General features: G+C 40.0%; 2 protein-coding genes across 2 annotated transcripts; one reads left to right on the top strand and one right to left on the bottom strand.

The window, feature by feature from the left end:
* The first annotated feature begins 4,088 nt into the window (after window positions 1-4,088).
* LOC138907820 (uncharacterized) lies at window positions 4,089-5,180 on the top strand. The gene is made up of 3 exons (XM_070198436.1): window positions 4,089-4,458; window positions 4,510-4,790; window positions 5,031-5,180. Exons 1-3 carry the CDS (start codon window positions 4,089-4,091, stop codon window positions 5,178-5,180), a joined length of 801 nt encoding a protein of 266 aa, XP_070054537.1.
* Window positions 5,181-13,826: 8,646 nt separating this feature from the next.
* LOC104117381 (trimethyltridecatetraene synthase-like) lies at window positions 13,827-15,941 on the bottom strand. The gene is made up of 2 exons (XM_009628434.4): window positions 14,850-15,941; window positions 13,827-14,551 (listed from the first exon to the last, which is right to left on the bottom strand). Exons 1-2 carry the CDS (start codon window positions 15,747-15,749, stop codon window positions 13,928-13,930), a joined length of 1,524 nt encoding a protein of 507 aa, XP_009626729.1. The 5' UTR covers window positions 15,750-15,941; the 3' UTR covers window positions 13,827-13,927.
* Window positions 15,942-21,008: the final 5,067 nt, after the last annotated feature.

The following is a 21,008-nucleotide window of genomic DNA, read 5'->3' as shown; positions in this document are numbered from 1 at the left end:
TTTAAACGATAAGTACTTCGAGCAGCTGTAAATTATATTTAAACAAGTTAATATATCTGTTGTACTTGTCGTTTTACATTATTTTTTGCTAAATTTTCTATGATAAATCGAAACACGAGATTTTGATATGTTAAGATCATGATTTGATCTTACTTACTCTTAGTAAATACAATATACACGAAATTTAACTGAGCTGTAGAGCTAATGTAACTGTACAATGTGTTTAATTGGTCAATTATTGCATATGGCCCATAGATGGCAGATCTTGATTTTTGCACTTTGGCCTCAAAGAAAATATAATATAAAGTATTGTAAAAAGCAAAAATAAAAAGAAAACACTTATTTTAGTCACATAAAACAGTTGTAATATGGTATTATGATATCAAAGATTTTTGTTAAGTAATTTATTGCATATATGCAAAATTTAATTCTCATCAGTATATTATCTTCTTCTTTCCATAACTGAAGTTTTCTGTATTTTTTAGAATTAATAAAAGTACGAGTATATATCGTAAAAGCGTAAAAAAAAATCTTGGTAAAAAATTAAAAAAAAATTAAAAAAAACAAAATGAAGAAAAAAAAAGAGTTATGCGGGGCGGGGCGGGTGGGCGCGGAGCGGGTGAACGCTGGTGCACCTGCTATGTGAGGCAGGGCGGGGCGGGTTGAAAGTTTGCGGGTTAAGAGAAAACTCGATCCGCACCCGCACTGCCACACACCGCTTGTGATGTGTGGCTATAATTTCATAGTTTCATACATTATTTGCCTTGCATTTTATATGCTTTAATGATAAAATATACTTTAATTATGCGTAACGGGGTATATTTTATGTGTAGGTGAATTGGAGATGAAAGTAGAGCAAAAGGAATACTTAAAGTCTAAGGTGTTCTCGAAAATAATGGAAAATAAGAAAGAAGTGAGCAGCCAACGAATGAGGAAGATGGCGAAGCCAAGCCTAAAGTGGACGTTAGAGCAGGCAATGCCAGGACTCTAGCACGTGTTAGAGCAGGCCAGGCGAAGGGTAATGCGAGGTCCACCAGGCTTTGGAGCTGGCGATGCCAGGCCTGGGGCGAGCTCAAGCTGGCGGTAGACCTCGCGAGGCCAGGATTGGGCGTACACATTCCGAGTTTTAAAAACTTATCTCGTCTCCTGGTTTAACTAGGACTTGGCCTACACGTTTAAGTCTTTTCCTATGCATATAAATAGACCTAAAAACATCACTTTTCAGCACTTTTGCAACCAGAGGTAAGGATAGCTCGTGGAATAACTGTTGGGAGTTAGACTCATCGATTTCTACATCCATTTATACTTACTTTGTAATTTAATTATGCAAAATACTTTGGATATTGTGACTATGAGTATGAGTAGCTAAACGTCTAATCTAGGGTTTTGATGGAACCTATTGGAGGATGGTTTTCATGTTACTTTAATATAGATTTATCGTAGTATTTTCTCTATTTGTTCAACTATATTATTATTGTTGTTGATTGAAGGGCCCTCAATCAACTGTACATATTTAGTGTGTATTACTCAGGAGAGAGTGCATATTTAGGTAGTTGTTGAACAACATCACTCCTAACGTATATGAGGGATCAATACGAAGGGTTTAAAGGTGAGATTAGGGATAACAAAACCTTGGTACGCTCCGAGTGAGCCGTAATTAATGCCAGCTAGCGTAATTCGGGAGAATATATCTAGTAAATTGTGGTAATTACTCAAGAGAGAGTTACGACAGTCTGAGTGTTCATGATCGATAGAGAAGTCCTAGGCAAATTTATAGAAGACGTAGCGAAATAGATTCCGACAATAGGGGAAATCACAACCTTAGATCATTTCATTTCTTATCTACAAACCGTAGTAGTTAGTTATTAATTGTTGCACTTTCATTACGTAATATTTAGTTACTAAACATCCAAATTATTACTTAAATATTTCTGAAGATCGATTGCTTAAGTTCGTGCGAGTCTAATAACTGTGTTTGATAGGTTAATTCCCTGTGGGAATCGACTTCAGACTTATTAACCGGAATATATTTGCAATGACCGCTTAGTCCTTTTTATAAGGCATAGTTGGGCGTGATCAAATTTTGATGTCATTGCCGGATAATTAACGGTGTATTAATTGCAGCTAAAAGAATTCCTAGAATACTTAGTGTAGTCAATTTTCTTCATTTGTTTGTAAACCAAATACATTGAAATTTTAACGTTTGTAGTCTTGGGTGTTACAGGTGCATGCCTAGGAACTCCTCGAGAACTGGTGAATTGCTTGAAGCATTATCAGATCCTGAAAAAGTTTTCAAGGCATTGAATCGTGCAAACAAGAAGGACAGGAAACAATAGAACTCAACAGAACGAATCAAACTAGACATGGATGATGTAATAGAAAATTCAAATAACAGAAATAATGACCCGAACAATCAGGGTGTGGAGCCTCTTGTTCCAGAAGCAGCCTTGTATGATTGGGCACAACCCACAACCGAAAATCTGGTGACCGCAATTGCAGTCCCTCAAATACAAGTGAAATCATTTCAAATCACAAACAACATGCTACATTTGTTGCAGAACAATGGACTATTTTCAGGGTCTTACATTGAAGATCCTTAGCAACATCTGAAAAATTTCCTGTCGATATGTGTCACACAAAGGCAACCTAATGTGACACCGGATGCACTATTATTGTTTCCATTCTCGGTGACAGGAATGCAAGATCCTAATGTGAGACTCTACGATAAACTCCATCACTACGTGCGAGGAATTAGTCAAGCAATTTGTAAACAAGTTCTACCCACCCAATAAGACTACCAAATAAATTGGTGAGATATTTAGCTTCAGGCATAGACCAACAGAAACACTACAAGAAATGTGGGAGAGGTTCAAGAGTATGCTTGTTAATTGTCCACATCATGGCATTCCAGAGAAAATGTTGGGGCAGAGGTTCTACATGGGATTGGCAGACAACTTAAAGGCTAATGTTGATACTTCAGCGGGTGGAGCATTTTTGAGCAAATCATTCAGAGAATGCAAGATCCTACTCTATAAAATGGCTCAAAACTCAAGATGGATGACAAGAGACTCTACGATTACTCCTGTAGTTCACGATGTGGCTTTGGACCCAAACAACTCTATAGCCAAAAATATGGCTACTCTAATGACGCAAATGAGTATCCTCACTAAAAATAATTGATGAATCAGGTCAGAAGTAGCAGGTACACATAGTTGACATAACTAATGGGGGCTTATGTACACCTATGCATTAACCAACCTTATGTATGCTCGTGGAGTGTGGAAGGTGACAACCATCACTATCACGAAGATATGAACTATGTAGCCAACTATGTGGGACAGAGGCAAGGTGGTTAGAATTGGGGTCAATAGAATCAACAATATAGACCAGCACAGCAGAAGTACAATAACAACAACAATCCTGGAGTTATGCGACCACAGGGTCAAGTGGTGCCTTACCAAAGGCAACAAGGTTACAACCAGCAAAATCAGCAGCTGGCTTATCAACAACCTCAACAAAAATAGATTATGAGACAAGGGGATGGGTTTGCTGAACTTAAGGGAATGCTGGACAGCAACAACAGAATGCTGCAACAACTGATTGGGTCCACCGAAAAAATGAAAGACAGAGTGGACTCACATGAATCAACGATAAAGGGTATTGAGGTTAAATTAGGACAGATTTCTTTGGCTCTAAACAATCGTCCCCAAGGGACGTTACCTGCAGACACATAAATCAATCCAAAAGATCAGGGCCCGAAACAGCTTATGGTAGTGAGTCTACGAAATGGTAGAGACATAGATCTGGAGAAAGATATTTCTCACGAAAGATGACCTACTGAAACACTTGTGCCAGTACCCACTGAGATCGATGAATCAACAGGGTTAACTGAGGTGACGGTATAACATGCACAAGAGAGCACAAGCAAAGAAAGAAAGGTTGCGAAGGAGACTGAGGTAGCACAAGAAACGACAGTAGAAGCAGTGCCTGAGCAAGATAAAATTCAATTAACAGGAAAGAAGCGACCTCCAGAACCATTCCCGCAGAGATTGGCAAAATATCATAAGGACGAGCAATATAAGAAATTCATGGAGATGTTGAAACAAATACAAGTGAACATTCCACTGATTGATGTGTTGCGAGAGATGCCTGGGTATGCCAAAATGATGAAAGATTTAATGTCTCGAAAATTCGACTTCCATGACCTGTCCACTGTTACATTGACACAGACCTGTAGTGCAGTCGTGACGAGACCCATAGCTGAGAAGTTATCAGACCCAGGGAGTTTCACAATCCCATGCACGATAGACAACTATGATTTTGCTAAAGCCTTGTGTGATTTAGGGGAAAACATAAACTTGATGCCATTGGCTATCTACAAAAGGTTAGGCATAGGAAGAGCTAGACCCATGCCCATGTTACTACAACTAGCCGACCGGATAGTGAAGAGGCCCTCTGGTATCCTTGATGATGTATTAGTCTAGGTTGGGAAGTTTGTGTTCCTAACAGATTTTGTCATTCTAGACTGCCTGGTTGACGAGGAGATTCCCATAATTTTGGGAAGACCATTCTTGGCCACTGGGAGAGCTTTAATTGACTGTGAAACTGGAGAGCTCAAAATGAGACTAAATGATGAAGAGATAACATTCAACGTGCAGAAATCTATGCGGCGACCAAGTGAATTTGCTAACTGCTCTCTAATAGAAGCCGTGGATGTAATTTTGGAGGAGGAAGATGAGACCTTGAACGATAAGGACCCTTTAGCAGCATGTCTCTTGAACTTAGATGAAGTAAATTGAGAAGATTTGGCGGAGTGGGTGCGGGCTCTTGAAGGCCAAGGGGTTTGGAAAAGAGAGCTCGAATTTGATTCTTTGCACTTAGAAGAAAGAAATATTCCTCCAGCTAAGCGATCGATAGAAGAGCCACCAAAGTTGGAATTGAAATCGCTACCATCTCACCCCAGGTATGCTTTCTTGGGACCTAACTCAACTTTACCTGTTATTATCTCATCTGGTTTGTTAGATGTACAGAAAGAACAGCTTTTGCAGGTATTGAGTGAGTGCAAAACTGCAATCGGTTGGACCATTACAGACATTGAGGGGATCAGCTCGGACTTCTGTATGCATAAGAATTACTGGAAGATGGCCACAAACCTTCCAGAGAACATCAAAGAAGGATGAACCCCAACATGAAGGAAGTTGTGAAAAAGGAAGTGATAAAGTGGTTAGATGCGGGGATCATTTTCCCCATCTCCGATAGCAACTGGATCAGCCCAGTCCAATGTGTGCCTAAGAAAGGTGGTATGACTTTAGTGCAAAACGAGAACAATGAGTTGATATCAACAAGAACAGTCACGGGATGGCGAATTTGTATGGACTACAGAAGATTGAACAAGGCCACCCGAAAAGACCATTTTCCCTTGCCGTTCATTGATCAAATGCTAGATAGATTGGTCGGGAAGTCCCACTTTTTTTTTCTGGATGGATACTCGGGGTATAATAAAATATCCATTGCCCCGAAAGATAGAGAGAAAACATCATTCACCTGTCCATATGGCGTTTACGCCTTCCGGAGGATGTCGTTCGGCCTATGCAATGTACCCACCACATTTCAAAGGTACATGATGGTCATCTTCACTGATATGGTAGAGGACATCATGGAGATCTTTATGGATTATTTCTCGGTGGTGGGAGACTCATTCAATGATTGCCTAAGGAATTTGAAAAGAGTGTTGAAAAGATATGTCAAGACTAATCTGGTACTCAATTGGGAAAAGTGTCATTTCATAGTACAGGAAGGTATAGTCTTGGGGCACCAAGTGTCGAGTAAGGGAATTGAGGTAGATCGTGAAAATGTTGATGTGATCGAAAAGCTTCCACCACCCACTTCCGTCAAAACAATAAGACGTTTCCTTGGCCATGCCGGGTTCTATAGATGGTTTATAAAAGATTTTTCCAAAATTGCTAACCCCCTGTGTAAATTACTTGAAAAAGCTCACCCTTTTGTGTTTTCTGATGACTACATGGTAGCTTTTGAGGAATTAAAGAAGAGACCGGTGATAACACCTATCATAGTTGCACCTGACTGGGAGCAACTATTTGAGCTGATGTGTGCCGTAAGCGACTATGTTGTGGGATCAGTGCTCGGGTAGCGCAAAGACAAAGTCATGCATCCAATATATTATGCAAGTAGAACTTTGAGTGGTGCCTAACTAAATTACACAATGACCGAGAAGGAGATTCTATCAGTGGTGTTCGCATTTGACAAATTCAGGTCATACCTGATAGGCTCGAAGGTAATTACTTATACTGACCATGTTGCTCTCAAGTACCTAATTAATAAGAAGGAGTCAAAGTCGCACCCGATTCGATGGGTGCTACTTCTGCAAGAATTTGACTTAGAAATCTATGACCGAAAGGGAATGGAGAACCAAGTAGCTGATCACTTGTCGAGGCTGGAAGGAGCCGAAAAGAAGGTTGAGGGGGAAGAGATTGTGGAGACTTTCCCGGATGAACAATTACTAGCCACGAGTCTTGAGGTAGCGCCATTATATACAGACATTGCAAACTACCTGGCAAGCGGTATTGTTCCCTATGACCTTTCTTCTATTCAAAAGAAAAAGTTCTTTCGTGACTGTCACACGTATTATTGGGATGAGCCCTATCTATTCAGGATTTGTGTTGGTAACATGATTTAGAGATGTATCCCCGAGATAGACCAATATTCTATTTTGCAGGCTTGTCACGCGTCACCATATGGTGGCTATTTCAGGGGAGTAAGGACAGTTGCTAAAGTGCTGGAGTCGGGCTTCTACTGGCCGACATTATTCAAAGATGCACACTTATGGGTGAAGGGTTGTGACGAATGCCAACAAACTGGGAATATTTCGCTCCTACATGAGATGCCTATGAACTCAATTCAGGAGGTATAAGTGTTTGATGTATTGGGAATTGATTTCATGGGGCCTTTCATTAGCTCATACGACAACAAGTACATACTCGTAGCTGTGGACTACGTGTCAAAATGGGTGGAGGCTGTAGCGCTCCCTACAAATGATGCAAAGGGGGTAATTGGTTTTTTGAGAAAGAATATATTCACCCGATTTGGCACTCCAATGGAAATAATCAGTGATGGAGGCACTCACTTCTGTAATCGAGCCTTCGCAAAGTTGTTAGAAAACTATGATGTACGCCACAAGGTTGCCACCCCATATCAGCCACAAACGAGTGGGCAAGTGGAAGTCACAAACAGCGAGATAAAGAGCATTTTGACAAAGACTGTGAATGCTACAAGAACGGATTGGGTGAGAAAATTAGATGATGCACTCTGGGCCTATCGTACCGCTTTTAAAATTTTGATTGGCATGTCGCCATATAAATTGGTGTTTGGGAAGGCATGCCACTTACTAGTGGAGTTGGAGCATAGAGATTTGTGGGCATAGAGGCAGCTTAATCTCGATATAGAAGCTGCGGGTACAAGTAGAGTCACAGAGTTGCACGAGCTTAATGAGTTTCACTACCACGCTTTTGAGAGCACAAGACTATACAAAGAGAGAATGAAGATAATGCATGACAAAAACATCCTTAAGTGGAGTTTTAAACCCCGAAGATATGGTATTACTATACAATTCAAGATTGAGGTTATTTCCGGGCAAATTAAAGTCAAGATGGTCAGGACCATTTCGTGTGGTAGAGATTCACCCTACTGGTGCCGTAGATATTGCTGCAGAAAATGACTCTCGCATATTCAGAGTCAATGGGCACAAGTTAAAACATTATTTGGGCATGGATGACGCGAAAGTAGTGTCAGTGACTCATTTGCTAGCGCCACCAACGTTGAGAGAGCATTAAATGCGCTCACCGGCGTCATGCCATGACGTTAAATCATGCACTTCATGGGAGGCAACCCATTGTACTGTTGTATCCGTCGTGCCACAACGTTAACTAAGGTGCTCGTTGGGAGGCAACCCAATTCATAGTTGTTTTTTAGTGTTATTCGAATATTTCTTTTCGTTTTTAGGTACTAACAAGTTTGCAGGTGATTTTGGGCAAGAATTGGGCATGGATGACGCGAAAGTAGTGTCAGTGACTCATTTGCTAGCGCCACCAACATTGAGAGAGCATTAAATGCGCTCACCGGCGTCGTGCTGTGACGTTAAATTATGCAGTTCATGGGAGGCAACCCATTGTACTATTGTATCCGTCATGCCACAACGTTAACTAAGGTGCTCGTTGGGAGGCAACCCAATTCATAGTTGTTTTTTAGTGTTATTCGAATATTTCTTTTCGTTTTTAGGTACTAACAAGTTTGCAGGTGATTTTGGGAAGGACGAGCAGAGTTTTCGCGCAACATGAAGGAAACCAAGCGGGGGAGCTCGCCTCGTGAGGGTTGAGGCCAGGTATAGCTAGCGATAGATCTCGCCTCGCTAGGGCTGAGGCTAGGTATAGCTGGCGATTGAGCTCGCCTCGCCTGGCGTCGCATGGGTTGAGGCCATGTACTTAGGCAGGCGTCGCCAGCTAAGTAGTTTTCTTCATCTTATTTTAATTTTTGTCCCTTATTTCTTTTAACCCCTCCCTTGTTGGACTCTAACTTAAACGCCCAAACTAACATAAACTAAAACCCTAACCTAAATCACTACACTCCTCACAAAATACTCCTCACAAAACACTCACGCACATACACTTCCATCCATCCCCATCCCAACCCCATTGAAGTAAAGCAAGTTGTTCCTCTTCCATTCACTGGAAACAACAGTCAAAAGGAAAAGCCCACATCTTACAACATCTAAGGTATGATTTTTATCTCCTTTTTTTCTCAATTTCGAGTTGGATGAAGGTATGAAATTAGCCACAAAATTTGAGGTTGTTCTTCATTGTAATATTCTATTTCTGTGTCCCCACCCTATAGGAATGGTGTTGTTATTGTGTAAACAAGTGGTAGTAAGAAACTCCCAAGCCGATTTGGGAGGGTGAGGCAATCCCTTACCTCTACAAGCACTCCTATGGCACTAGTGCATGCTAAGTGTTTGGTATAATGCTTCAATGTTATTCCTTGGTCCCCATTGGAGCCCGAGTCTCCGGGATTAATAGACTAATGTTATGTAGTCTCGCACCATATTAAGATCTTAAGTGTGGAGTGCCTCACTGGTAGCCCGATGCTTCAAAATCAGAGGAAGCACCCATGTGCTATTTTTTGACTCTCATGTTAAGAAATACGAGGTGAAGTCTGAGTAACCTCGGGAATTTGGGCAAGATCATGCATGTCATATCGTAATGCAGTTTTAACTGATTAATGATTACTTGTGTAGGAACGACTATGCCTCCAAGAAAATACACCGGCAAAGGAAAGGTTACTTCCACTGCTCCGGCTAAAGCAAAGGTGACCTCCACACCTCCCCCAAAGAAGACAAATGGGGGAGAAGCTACCTCCAATCTAAGTGGAGCACAAGTTGTGGCAGCTGTAGCAGCCATGCGTCCACAACCCCAAGGCCAACGAGAGTTTGTCATCAACAACATACCCTCACACACTAAGGATTGGTACAAGCGTTGTAGGCCTAAATATGTACACCCAGAAGCAGTCATCCATGAACGCAACTTGAAAGCAAAATATCAGGCAATTTGGAGGGGCATCCGGGATTTAGGGTTGAGCTATGTATTCAAGAACACAGGGGATATTAATCTCAATCTAGTCCGAGAATTCTATGCAGGGTTTGATCCACATGATACTGAACAGATGATGCCAATTCATAGACGATTGATAGATTTTACAACCGCGGCCATATGTAACTTTTTAGGTGCTCCAGATGTTCCTGTGGAGCCATTGTACCACTTCATTCGCCGGCCTACATATAGAGATATGAGACACACGCTTTGTGGTGTCGATTCTACGATAACATGGGTCTGGGATAAGAAAACAAATCAACACAAGAGGTTCCCCAAGAAGAAGATAAGTCTGGAGGCTCAAGTGTGGCTTAAACTGATAAATGCACGGCTCCTACCGTGCAATCATTACACACTCATTAGCCGTGAGAGGACTTGTGCGCTCTACTTCCTCATGATGGGTCAAAGGGTGAATGCGGGTCATCTGATCCGCTACCAGATGTCTTTAGTCAGAATGAGTAAGAAGGTCGATCGTATGCCATTTGCCAATTTTCTAAATCAGTTCTTAAGACACGAGGAGGTTGCGGAGGAGCTAGAGTTTGACACACCATCGATCAGCCCCTACGACAAACGGACATCACTAGTCTCCTACTGAAAGAAGAGACTGCCATGACATCTTTGACAGGGGCCGAGCACAATGCTCGTGATGATAGTTTTATGGCCCATCTCTATAGGATGATGGATTTGCAACTGAGGATAGGAGGTCGGCCGGACACATCTGAGGATATGACCTTATTGGAGCAGCGGTACCCGCTCAATGCTCATGCCCAACAGCTGGTTGGGATAGGTGATGGCTACAGACTTCCTGATGATGAGGATATCAACACACTTGAGCAGTCTGAGGCCGAGCCAGAGCAGTCAAATGAAGAGGACGATGATGATGAGGAGGAGGAAGCACATGCTGAAGAGTGGAGAGCCTCAGAGGATGAGGACGCAGTTTGATCAGGGAGTTTCCGTGCACCCTACTCATGTTTCTTATTTTGTCAATTTGTGCATGCACCGAGAACAATGTATGATCTAAGTGTGGGGTGGGGACTTGTAGAAATTACTTGTAGTTTCTTGTTTTTATTATTTTAGTAAGTATCGTTTTCATTAGATAATTGTTTTAGTTATTTGTTTTAAGAATTTATTTTAGCGATTTGTTTTAGTTAGAAAATAAAAAACAAAAAAAACAAAAAAAAAAAAGTAAAAAATATATATAGAAAAACTGGACTCTTCCCGATGATGGATCTCCTAGACAATTTTCTTGAGGGAAGTAAGTCTAGGAAAAATACCAAAAAGATTTTTTTTCTTGTAGGTAGTGTAGTAATTCTCCCTTGGTTTTTTTTGGGCCGCGGTTCTTTTCCAACGACTTTTAGTTGAACCAGGTGTAGTTAGTTTTAATTTTTAGGAGTAGGAACCACGAGGCTATGCATTCAATTGCAACAATATCTCTTAGCTTTGTTATGCCTAGAGAATAGTTAGTACTATGGTTGTGACGCTTAGGCTCGGGTGTTTTTTTACTCTAGTATAAGTACCTTAAATCATAGATTCTTAATTTTGCGTAACTGCTTGGACCGGAGTGTCGCGATGAAACCAATCCTGAGTGAGTTATGTGCCATGTCTATGTGAGTTTTTATATGTATTGTGTGCATTGCATTTGGTGTCTAGAACTTGTCCCGTGTGTGTGCAAAGCGAAAAAGTAGTCTTGTTCAGTCTAGGAAGTGATGCGTTTCTTTGTTAAGCCAGATATATATAGTTTACCCACCTAAAAGTTATGTATCGTAGTTAACCCCTTTGAGCCTATAATCCTATTTCTTTGGTAACCACATTACAAGTTGTACCCCTTTGTTTGAATCGACCATATATTTGAACCTTGTCACCTATCAAGAGCACTTGAATTGTGATGAATTATGAAAAAGCTAATGTGTGGGGTGGTGGGTTGGCTTTTGAGTGGAACAATTGAAATAAGGAGAAAGGTGCATCGTTAAATATATATATATATATATATATATATATAGTTGTATTGTAAGAAAAATAATTCTTGATGGTGGTGGCTAGTGATATACTGGTGCTTAAAGAAGTAAGGGATAATATAAAGTGAAGTTAAGGTGGAGTTTTGGTTTGACATAAGTATGGGCTTGAATGTTAAAGTGTATGTATTAAAGTGCTTAAGGGAGGTGCAGTCACTTATATCCAAATGAATTCTACCCGACCCGTAGCCTATATTACAACAAGTCAAAGTCCTACTTGATCTTATACTAAATGAGCTTGATTAGTAAAGTATTACACTACGGGCAAGCCTATGATGCATCATTTGTGGCATATGAATATTATTTCTGAGATCGAGTGAATTTTTCCTATCTTGAGTTCCTACGTTCTTAAAATTCATTGTGTGTGGAATTGAGCTCTTCGTTGGGTGAGGTCACGTGATTCATAAATAAAGGGTAATATCGTTGACCTCCATGTTAGAGTAAGTAAGTGAATTGTGAATAAGTCATGGTAATTGTGAGTCAAATCTTGAGGCGAGGATGTTACACCTTGGTGCTTCGACTATTTTAAATATTCTTGGTGTAATGAGTTAAGGGAATTGCTTAGTGAGGTTGTGTCTGTAAGTGTGGTTTGATTGCACGAGGACGCGCAATGTTTAAGTGTGAAGTATTTATGTGACTATAATTCCATAGTTCCGTACATTATTTGCCTTACATTTTATATGCTTTAATGATAAACTACACTTTAATTATGCGTAACGGGGTCTATTTTGTGTATAGGTGAATTGGAGATGAAAGTAGAGCAAAAGAAAATTCTAAAGTCTAAAGTGTGCTCGAAAACAACTGAAAAGAAGAAAGAAAGAAGTGACCAGCCTACGAATGAGGAAACTGGCGAAGCCAGGCCTAAAGTGGGCATTAGAGCAGGCGACGCCAGGCCTTTCACACGCGTTAGAGCAGGCCAAGAGAAGGGTAAAGCGAGGTCCACCAGGCATTGGAGCTGGCGACGCCAGGCCTGGGGCGAGCTCAAGCTGGCGGTAGACCTCGCGAGGCCAGGTCTGGGCGTGCACATTCCGAGTTTTAAAAACTTATTTTGTCTCCTGGTTTGACTAGGACTTGGCCTACACATTTAGGTTTTTTCCTACACATATAAGTAGACCTAAAAACGCCACTTTTGAGCACTTTTGCAACTAGAGGCAATGATAGCTCATGGAACAACCGTTGGGAGTTAGACTCATCGATTTTTACATCCCTTTATCCTTACTTTGTAATTTAATTATGCAAAATACTTTGGATATTGTGACTATGAGTATGAGTAGCTAAACTTCTAATCTAGGGTTTTGATGGAACCTATTGGAGGATGATTTTCATGTTACATTAATATAGATTTGCCGTTGTATTTTCTCTATTTGCTTAACTATATTATTATTGTTGTTGATTGAAGGGACCTCAATCGACTGTGTCTATTTAGTGTGTATTACTCGGGAGAGAGTGCATATTTAGGTAGTTGTTGAACAACATCACTCCTAACATATATGAGGGATCAATACGAAGGGTTTAAAGGTGGGATTAGGGATAACGAAACCTTGGTCCGATCCGAGTGAGCCATAATTAATGCCAACTAGCGTAATTCGGGAGAATATGTCTAGTAAATTATGGTAATTACTCGGGAGACAGTTACGATAGTTAGAGTGCTCATGATCGATAGAAAAGTCCTAGGAAAATTTATAGAGGACGTAGCGAAAAGGATTCTGACAATAGGGGAAATCACAACCTTAGATCATTCCAATTCTTGTCTACAAACCGTAGTAGTTAGTTATTAATAGTTGCACTTTCATTACGTAATATTTAGTTAGTAAACATCCAAATTGTTACTTAACTATTTCTGAAGATTGATTGTGTGAGTTCGTGCGAGTCTAGTAGCTGTGTTTGATAGGTGAATTCCCTGTGGGATTTGACTCCGGACTTATTAACCGGAATAAATTTGCAACGACAGCTTAGTCCTTTTTATAAGGCGTAGTTGGGCGTGATCAGCTTGCCATCTCTAAGGGTCCATATGAACGGGCCATATAATTTTAGGTTATTCTTGTAACATTTCCTTCCTCTTGGCCAGTACACTTGTAAAACTAAGTCTTTTCAAAGCAGATTCATCACCTCTAGCTTATGTATGCAGTAGTTTTTACAGGGTGGAACAAGAAGGAAAAACGAAGCAATTTTATGAATTATTCCATGAAGTAGAGTAGAATGTTGAACGCTAGTACAAGTTACACCGATCAAGATTGATAAGTACTCAAGAAAGTACTAATAAAGATGGGGGCTAAGTTTTGGTTCCATGATCATAGATGTCGGCTTCTTTGGGTGTGTTGTCAATCCATAAATTTCCTCCATGCTTATATCTTCTGGCTTCATATCTCCAGATAATTTCCAGTTGAATCCATGCAACAAGTTAGCCAGCGTTGTCTGAACAAGCTTAATCCCGAGACTATATCCGGGGCACCTCCTCCTTCCTGAACCAAATGGGAGCAGTGTGAAGTTTTGTCCCTTTATGTCAATGTCATTTTCTAAGAACCTTTCTGGAATGAATTTTTCTGGCCTATCCCAACACTTAGGATTTCTTCCTAAAGACCATGTATTTACAAATACTGTTGTTCCCTTTGGTATGTCATAACCAGCAACATTGCAGTCCTCAATGGAGTAATGCGGAGCAAGTAATGTAGTTAAAGGGTGCAGTCTAAATGTCTCTTTGATTATGGCTTCTATATAAGGTAGTTGGGAAAGGTCCTCTTCTTCTACCCATCTTTCTTTCCCAATGGCTTTGTCAAGTTCTTGGTTTGCCTTCTCAATGATCTTTGGGTTCCTCATTAATTCTTGAAATGCCCATTCTACAGTTGTTGCTGAAGTATCTGTTCCACCGGCCAACAAATCCTGGTATTTATATTTATAACACAATGAAAATGCAAGTACAAATAAATACATTGAAGGTTTTATAAGCTATAATAGAAAATTGTATAATATGTTAAAATTGAGAAAATAAAACTGGGATCAACCCTATATTAAGCTTTTAGGTTTAAGAAAAAAAATAGTGATGAATTATCAAAGTACTCATGTAATATATGCGGTTGTGGGTAAAAGCCTTAAAAAGATGGTCAATCTTTTAGTACTCTAGTTGTCGCACCATACTAACAATAAGTCCAAAAGAAAAGAAGAAAAAGGATATACTTACGAGGATTAACCCCATTAGATGATTGGTCGTGAGCTTAACTTCCAGATTAGGGTCATCAGCTAGTTGCAACAAGACATCAACCATGTCCGTTGGATGAGAATTCTCCTTTGCTTTAGCCTTGTGATCTTCAAGCACATAATTGTGAAATTCTACCATGGTTTTCTCCAAAGCCTTCATTCGCTTTACGTACCCTTGCAAGTCAAGCCAATTAAGCCAAGGTATCCAATCCCCGATATTAACCACCCCACCAAGGATAAACCATTCTTCTAGCATCCATTGCAATTTTTCGAGTGTCACTATTGTATCATTAGATTCTGACTTATCACAGTAGTACTTGCCACTCATAACCATCCTACTTATAGTGCAAAGTGTAAATTGAGGTAAATGGTCTTTGAGAAAAATTGGCTTTCCTGATAGAGCAAAAAGACGAGAAATCAAATTTCTCCCTTCCTCAACACGAATGTACTTGAAGGAATCAAGCCTTTTGGGATTAAATATCTCGGTTATGTAGATCTTTCGACCTTGGCCCCACTTTGCACCATAAGGTGCCCATGACATGTCTGAGTAGTTAAAGCTAAGGTACTTACCAGCAGCTAATGCAGGGCGAGAAGCAAAGATGGCATCATGTGTTTTCAAAATCTCTTTCGCCATTTCTGGGGAAGATGCTATCAGAACAGGCCTGGAACCGAACTTTAGGTGCATTAGATCTCCATATTTTTGTGAGAGATTGTGCAAAGACTCACGTGGGATTGAACCAATAAGGTTCAAATTGCCAATAATTGGCCATGGCTTTGGTCCTGGTGGTAGCTTTGTTTTGGGGCATAGATGGTTGATAACTTTTGAAATAATAGCTAATGCTAGAAGCCATGCCAAGGCTATGAATACCGAAGTAATCTCCATTCTTGTACAATGGATTACTACAGTTGAATATATAGGAAGTGCCAGGGGAAGCTTTTAGATTTATAATGCTATCTTGCTAGTTTTTAAAGCCTGAAAAAGGATTATATGTAAATAGAGTAGGACAACAATGTCAGAGTATAGTTCCAACTATTTGGAATTCTTAGCAACCTTGAGAAGTAATTAATGTTGAAATTGGCAAAAGTACCACATCGGTGGATGACAATTTTGAATGAGAATTTCACCCTATAAAAGGAGGCCTAATGTTTAGGATTTAAATACACCTTTCATTTGCCTTTTATCTTCTTAAGGCATTTGTATCTTCTCTCTTTAGTATTATTTCACTTGTAATTTTAGAGTGGAATAAAATATTGATTGTGTCCGAGGAAGTAGGCAAAATTGGCCGAACCTCGTAAATTCTGGTGTTCTTTTATTGTTGTCTTATTGTCTTGTTTATTATTTAGTGGTTGTCATAATTTTTGGTATAGTAGTTGTGACTCATTCACACTATATACATTTGGCTTCCGCAACAATTGGTATCAGAGCCAAGGTACTGTCTAAGTATGCTCTGTGGTTGCAGCATAGTCTGATCTTCCACATCAGAAAAGATCTATCTTGGTAACTGAGTCAAGGTTCTATCTGAGTATGCTCTGTGGTTGCAGCTTAGTCTGATCTTCCACACCAGAAAGGAAATAATCTTGATTTGTGTCGTCAGCTACTAAATAATATTTGTGTCAAAATGGGAGACAGTAAACAAGAAGAATCTACATCAAGTGTCAATAATACGTCATCGTTGGCATCTTCGCTTATGACAAGAATTGTGTCAAATGCGAAATTTGCGGTAGAAATTTTTGACGGGTCAGGACATTTTGGGATGTGGCAAGGCGAGGTTCTAGATGTTCTTTTTCAACAAGGGCTAGATCTTGCCATTGAAGAAAAGAAGCCAGATGTTATTGGAGAAGAAGATTGGAAAATTATCAATCGTGTTGCTTGCGGTACCATTCGATCCTACCTTGCTAGAGAGCAGAAATATCCATACACAAAGGAAACTTCTGCAAGTAAATTATGGAAAGCACTGGAGGATAAATTTTTGAAGAAAAACAGTCAAAATAAATTGTACATGAAGAAGAGACTGTTTCGCTTTACCTATGTTCCTGGTACCACAATGAATGAACATATCACCAGTTTCAATAAGTTGGTCACAGATTTGCAAAATATGGATGCAACTTTTGATGATGGTGACTTGGCCTTGATGTTATTGGGGTCACTTCCTAATGAGTACGAGCACCTTGAAACTACTCTACTCCATGGAAATGACGAAATTTCTCTCAGAGAAGTTTGTTCAGCTTTGTACAGCTATGAACAAAGAAAGGGAGAAAAACAGAAGGGCGGAGAAGAAGAAGCACTAATTGTGAGGGGTCGTCCTCAAAATCAAACGAGGACTAAGAAGGGAAGATCCAAGTCGAGATCTAGACCCAGCAAAGATGAATGTGCCTTTTGTCGAGAAAAGGGGCACTGGAAGAAAGACTGTCCGAAGTTGAAGAATAAGGCCAGACATAACAATGGAAAGGCCATTATGGATTCAAATGTAGCTGATTGTGATGATTCAGACTTCTCATTAGTTACAACAGAGTTATCAACATCATCAGACATATGGTTGATGGACTCGGCTTGTAGCTACCATATGTGTCCCAACAAGGACTGGTTCGTGAATTTTCAAGAAGGAGAATATGGAGTCATCCACACAGCGGATAACAGCCCTCTTACCTCATATGGCATTGGTTCAATAAGATTAAGGAGCCATGATGGAATGATCAGAACATTAACAGATGTTCGATATGTACCGGGTTTGAAGAAGAATCTCATCTCTGTGGGAGCCCTAGAATCAAAAGGGTTCAAAATCATTGCAGAAAATGGAGTGATGAGAATATGCTCCGGTGCACTAGTGGTAATGAAGGCCAATCGGAAGAACAATAACATGTACTGCTATCGTGGTAGCACAGTTATTGGGACAGCAACAGTGACATCCAGTGATGACAAAGAGGCAGAAGCAACCAGGCTATGGCACATGCGCTTGGGACATGCTGGAGGAAAATCCTTGAAAGCTTTATCTAATCAAGGATTGTTAAAAGGCGTAAAGACTTGCAACTTGGAGTTTTGCGAGCATTGTGTCAAAGGGAAACAGACAAGGGTTAAATTTGGTATAGCGATCCATAATACTAAAGGCATTTTGGATTATGTACACTCTGATGTTTGGGGTGCTTCCAAAACACCTTCATTGGGTGGGAAGCACTATTTTGTAACCTTTGTTGATGATTTTTCCCGAAGAGTGTGGGTGTATACAATGAAGAGGAAAGATGAAGTGTTGGGAATTTTTCTCAAATGGAAAACGATGGTGGAGAATCAAACAGGCAGGAGGATCAAGTGTATTCGCACAGACAATGGAGGTGAATACAAAAATGATCATTTCAATAAGGTCTGTGAAAATGATGGCATCGTCCGACACTTCACTGTCAGAAATACACCACAACAGAATGGAGTGGCAGAACGTATGAACCGGACTTTACTGGAGAAGGTACGGTGTATGTTGTCCAATGCTGGCTTGGGCAAAGAATTTTGGGCTGAGGCAATTACATATGCATGCCACCTCATTAATCGTCTACCATCTGCTGCTATTGATGGCAAGACACCATTTGAAAAATGGTATGGAAAACCTGCTGTAGATTATGATTCTTTGCACGTGTTTGGCTCAATTGCATACTATCATGTGAAAGAGTCAAAATTGGATCCGAGAGCAAAGAAGGCTATATTTATGGGGATTACTTCTGGAGTCAAAGGATACCGCTTATGGTGTCCAGAGACAAGGAATATTATATTCAGCAGAGATGTTACCTTTGATGAATCTACCATAACAAATAAGATGACAGTTGAAGATGTCAAACAAACTGGTGGTGCATCAAAGCAGGTGGAGTTTGAGGGAAAATTTATTTTTCCTACACAAGAAGCAGAGGAGGAAACTCATGAAGATTACCCTCTGGAAGAAGAGCCAGTAGAAAGGGAGATTCCAACTCAGGAACCTCGACAACAACTTGAATCAATAGCAACCAGCAGGCCAAAAAGGACAATAACGAAACCTGTTCGTCTTATAGAGACGGTTGCTTGTGCAACCTCAATTGTAGCTGATGGTGTTCCTACCACTTATAAAGACGCAATCCAAAGTTCAGAAGAAGATAAGTGGAGGATTGCCATGAATGAAGAAATGCAGTCCCTTCATCAGAATCATACATGGAAATTGGCCAATCTCCCGAAGGGAAAGAAAGCAATTGGGTGCAAATGGGTATTTGCAAAGAAAGAAGGATTTCCTAACCAAGAAGATGTTCGCTACAAAGCAAGATTGGTGGCCAAAGGATATGCTCAAAAGGAGGGAATTGATTACAATGAAGTATTTTCTCCAGTTGTAAAACATTCCTCCATTAGAATTATGTTGGCTTTGGTAGCACAGTTGGATTTGGAACTAGTTCAGATGGATGTAAAAACTGCGTTTTTACATGGAAACTTGGAGGAGGAAATCTACATGACTCAGCCAGAAGGATTCAAAGTTGCTGGAAAAGAAAATATAGTATGCAAACTTGAAAAATCGTTGTACGGATTGAAACAATCTTCTAGACAATGGTACAAGCGATTTGACAAGTTTATGTTGCGACAAGGGTACAAGAGAAGCAAATACGATCATTGTGTGTATTTGCGCAAACTTAATGATGGTTCCTTTGTATATCTTCTCCTATATGTTGATGATATGTTGATAACTTCCAAGAATTCGGAAGAAATTGATAAGTTGAAGATTCAACTGAAGGAGGAGTTCGAGATGAAGGATCTGGGTGAGGCAAAGAAAATTCTTGGCATGGAGATAATAAGAGATAGACGTACAAAGAAACTCTGTTTATCTCAGAAAGAATATTTGAAGAGAGTACTAAAGCGTTTTGGCATAGATAAGAAGACTAAGCCAATTAGTACGCCACTTGCTCCCCATTTTAAGCTAAGTACTACTATGTCGCCAAAGGATGAAACTGAACAGGAGTATATGTCAAGGGTACCATACGCAAATGTTGTTGGTAGCTTGATGTATGCAATGGTTTGTACGAGACCTGACATTTCACAAGCCGTTGGAGTTATTAGCAGATATATGCATAATCCAGGAAAGGAGCATTGGCAAGCTGTGAAATGGATTCTACGGTATATTCATAGTACTGTAGATGTTGGGTTAGTTTTTGAGCAGGAAGGCAATCGGTCTGTAGTTGGATATTGTGACTCAGATTTTGCGGGTGATCTGGACAAACGAAGGTCAACTACTGGTTATGTGTTTACTTTTGCAAAGGCACCAGTTAGTTGGAAGTCTACTTTGCAGTCAACAGTTGCTTTGTCTACAACAGAGGCAGAGTACATGGCTATTACGGAGGCTGTGAAGGAGGCAATTTGGCTTCAGGGGTTGCTAAAAGAGCTTGGTATTGAACAAAAAAATATTATAATTTTTTGTGATAGTCAAAGTGCTATTCAATTAGCGAAGAACCAAGTTTATCATGCAAGGACGAAGCACATTGATGTTCGGTATCATTTCGTACGAGAAATCATAGAAGAAGGTGGAGTCACGGTGAAGAAAATTCATACTACGGAGAACCCTGCTGATATGCTGACAAAAGTGGTGACTGCGGTCAAGTTTCAACATTGTTTGGATTTGATCAACATTGTTGAACACTAAAGATTGAAGATGAAGACACAACCAAAATTTGTTATTGAGAGAAAATTGAAGATGTGGAATTTTGCCAAGGTGGAGATTTGTTGAAATTGGCAAAAGTACCACATCGGTGGATGACAATTTTGAATGAGAATTTCACCCTATAAAAGGAGGCCTAATGTTTAGGATTTAAATACACCTCTCATTTGCCTTTTATCTTCTTAAGGCATTTGTATCTTCTCTCTTTAGTATTATTTCACTTGTAATTTTAGAGTGGAATAAAATATTGATTGTGTCCGAGGAAGTAGGCAAAATTGGCCGAACCTCGTAAATTCTGGTGTTCTTTTATTGTTGTCTTATTGTCTTGTTTATTATTTAGTGGTTGTCATAATTTTTGGTATAGTAGTTGTGACTCATTCACACTATATACATTTGGCTTCCGCAACAATTGGTATCAGAGCCAAGGTACTGTCTAAGTATGCTCTGTGGTTGCAGCATAGTCTGATCTTCCACATCAGAATGGAGAAAAT

This window comes from Nicotiana tomentosiformis, chromosome 3, assembly GCF_000390325.3.
Source record: "Nicotiana tomentosiformis chromosome 3, ASM39032v3, whole genome shotgun sequence".
Lineage (NCBI taxonomy): Eukaryota > Viridiplantae > Streptophyta > Magnoliopsida > Solanales > Solanaceae > Nicotiana > Nicotiana tomentosiformis.
This window is presented reverse-complemented; position numbering and strand designations above follow the sequence as displayed.

Bases quoted from the DNA above. Each gene is read 5' to 3' on its own strand.
- LOC138907820 (XM_070198436.1), top strand. From the start codon at position 4,089: ATGGAGATGTTGAAACAAATACAAGTGAACATTCCACTGATTGATGTG. The intron at 4,459-4,509 runs GTATCCTTGATG...TGTTCCTAACAG, and splicing joins GATAGTGAAGAGGCCCTCTG to ATTTTGTCATTCTAGACTGC. The intron at 4,791-5,030 runs GTAAATTGAGAA...TTAGATGTACAG, and splicing joins GTCTCTTGAACTTAGATGAA to AAAGAACAGCTTTTGCAGGT.
- LOC104117381 (XM_009628434.4), bottom strand. From the start codon at position 15,749: ATGGAGATTACTTCGGTATTCATAGCCTTGGCATGGCTTCTAGCATTA. The intron at 14,552-14,849 runs GTAAGTATATCC...TATAAATACCAG, and splicing joins ATCTAATGGGGTTAATCCTC to GATTTGTTGGCCGGTGGAAC.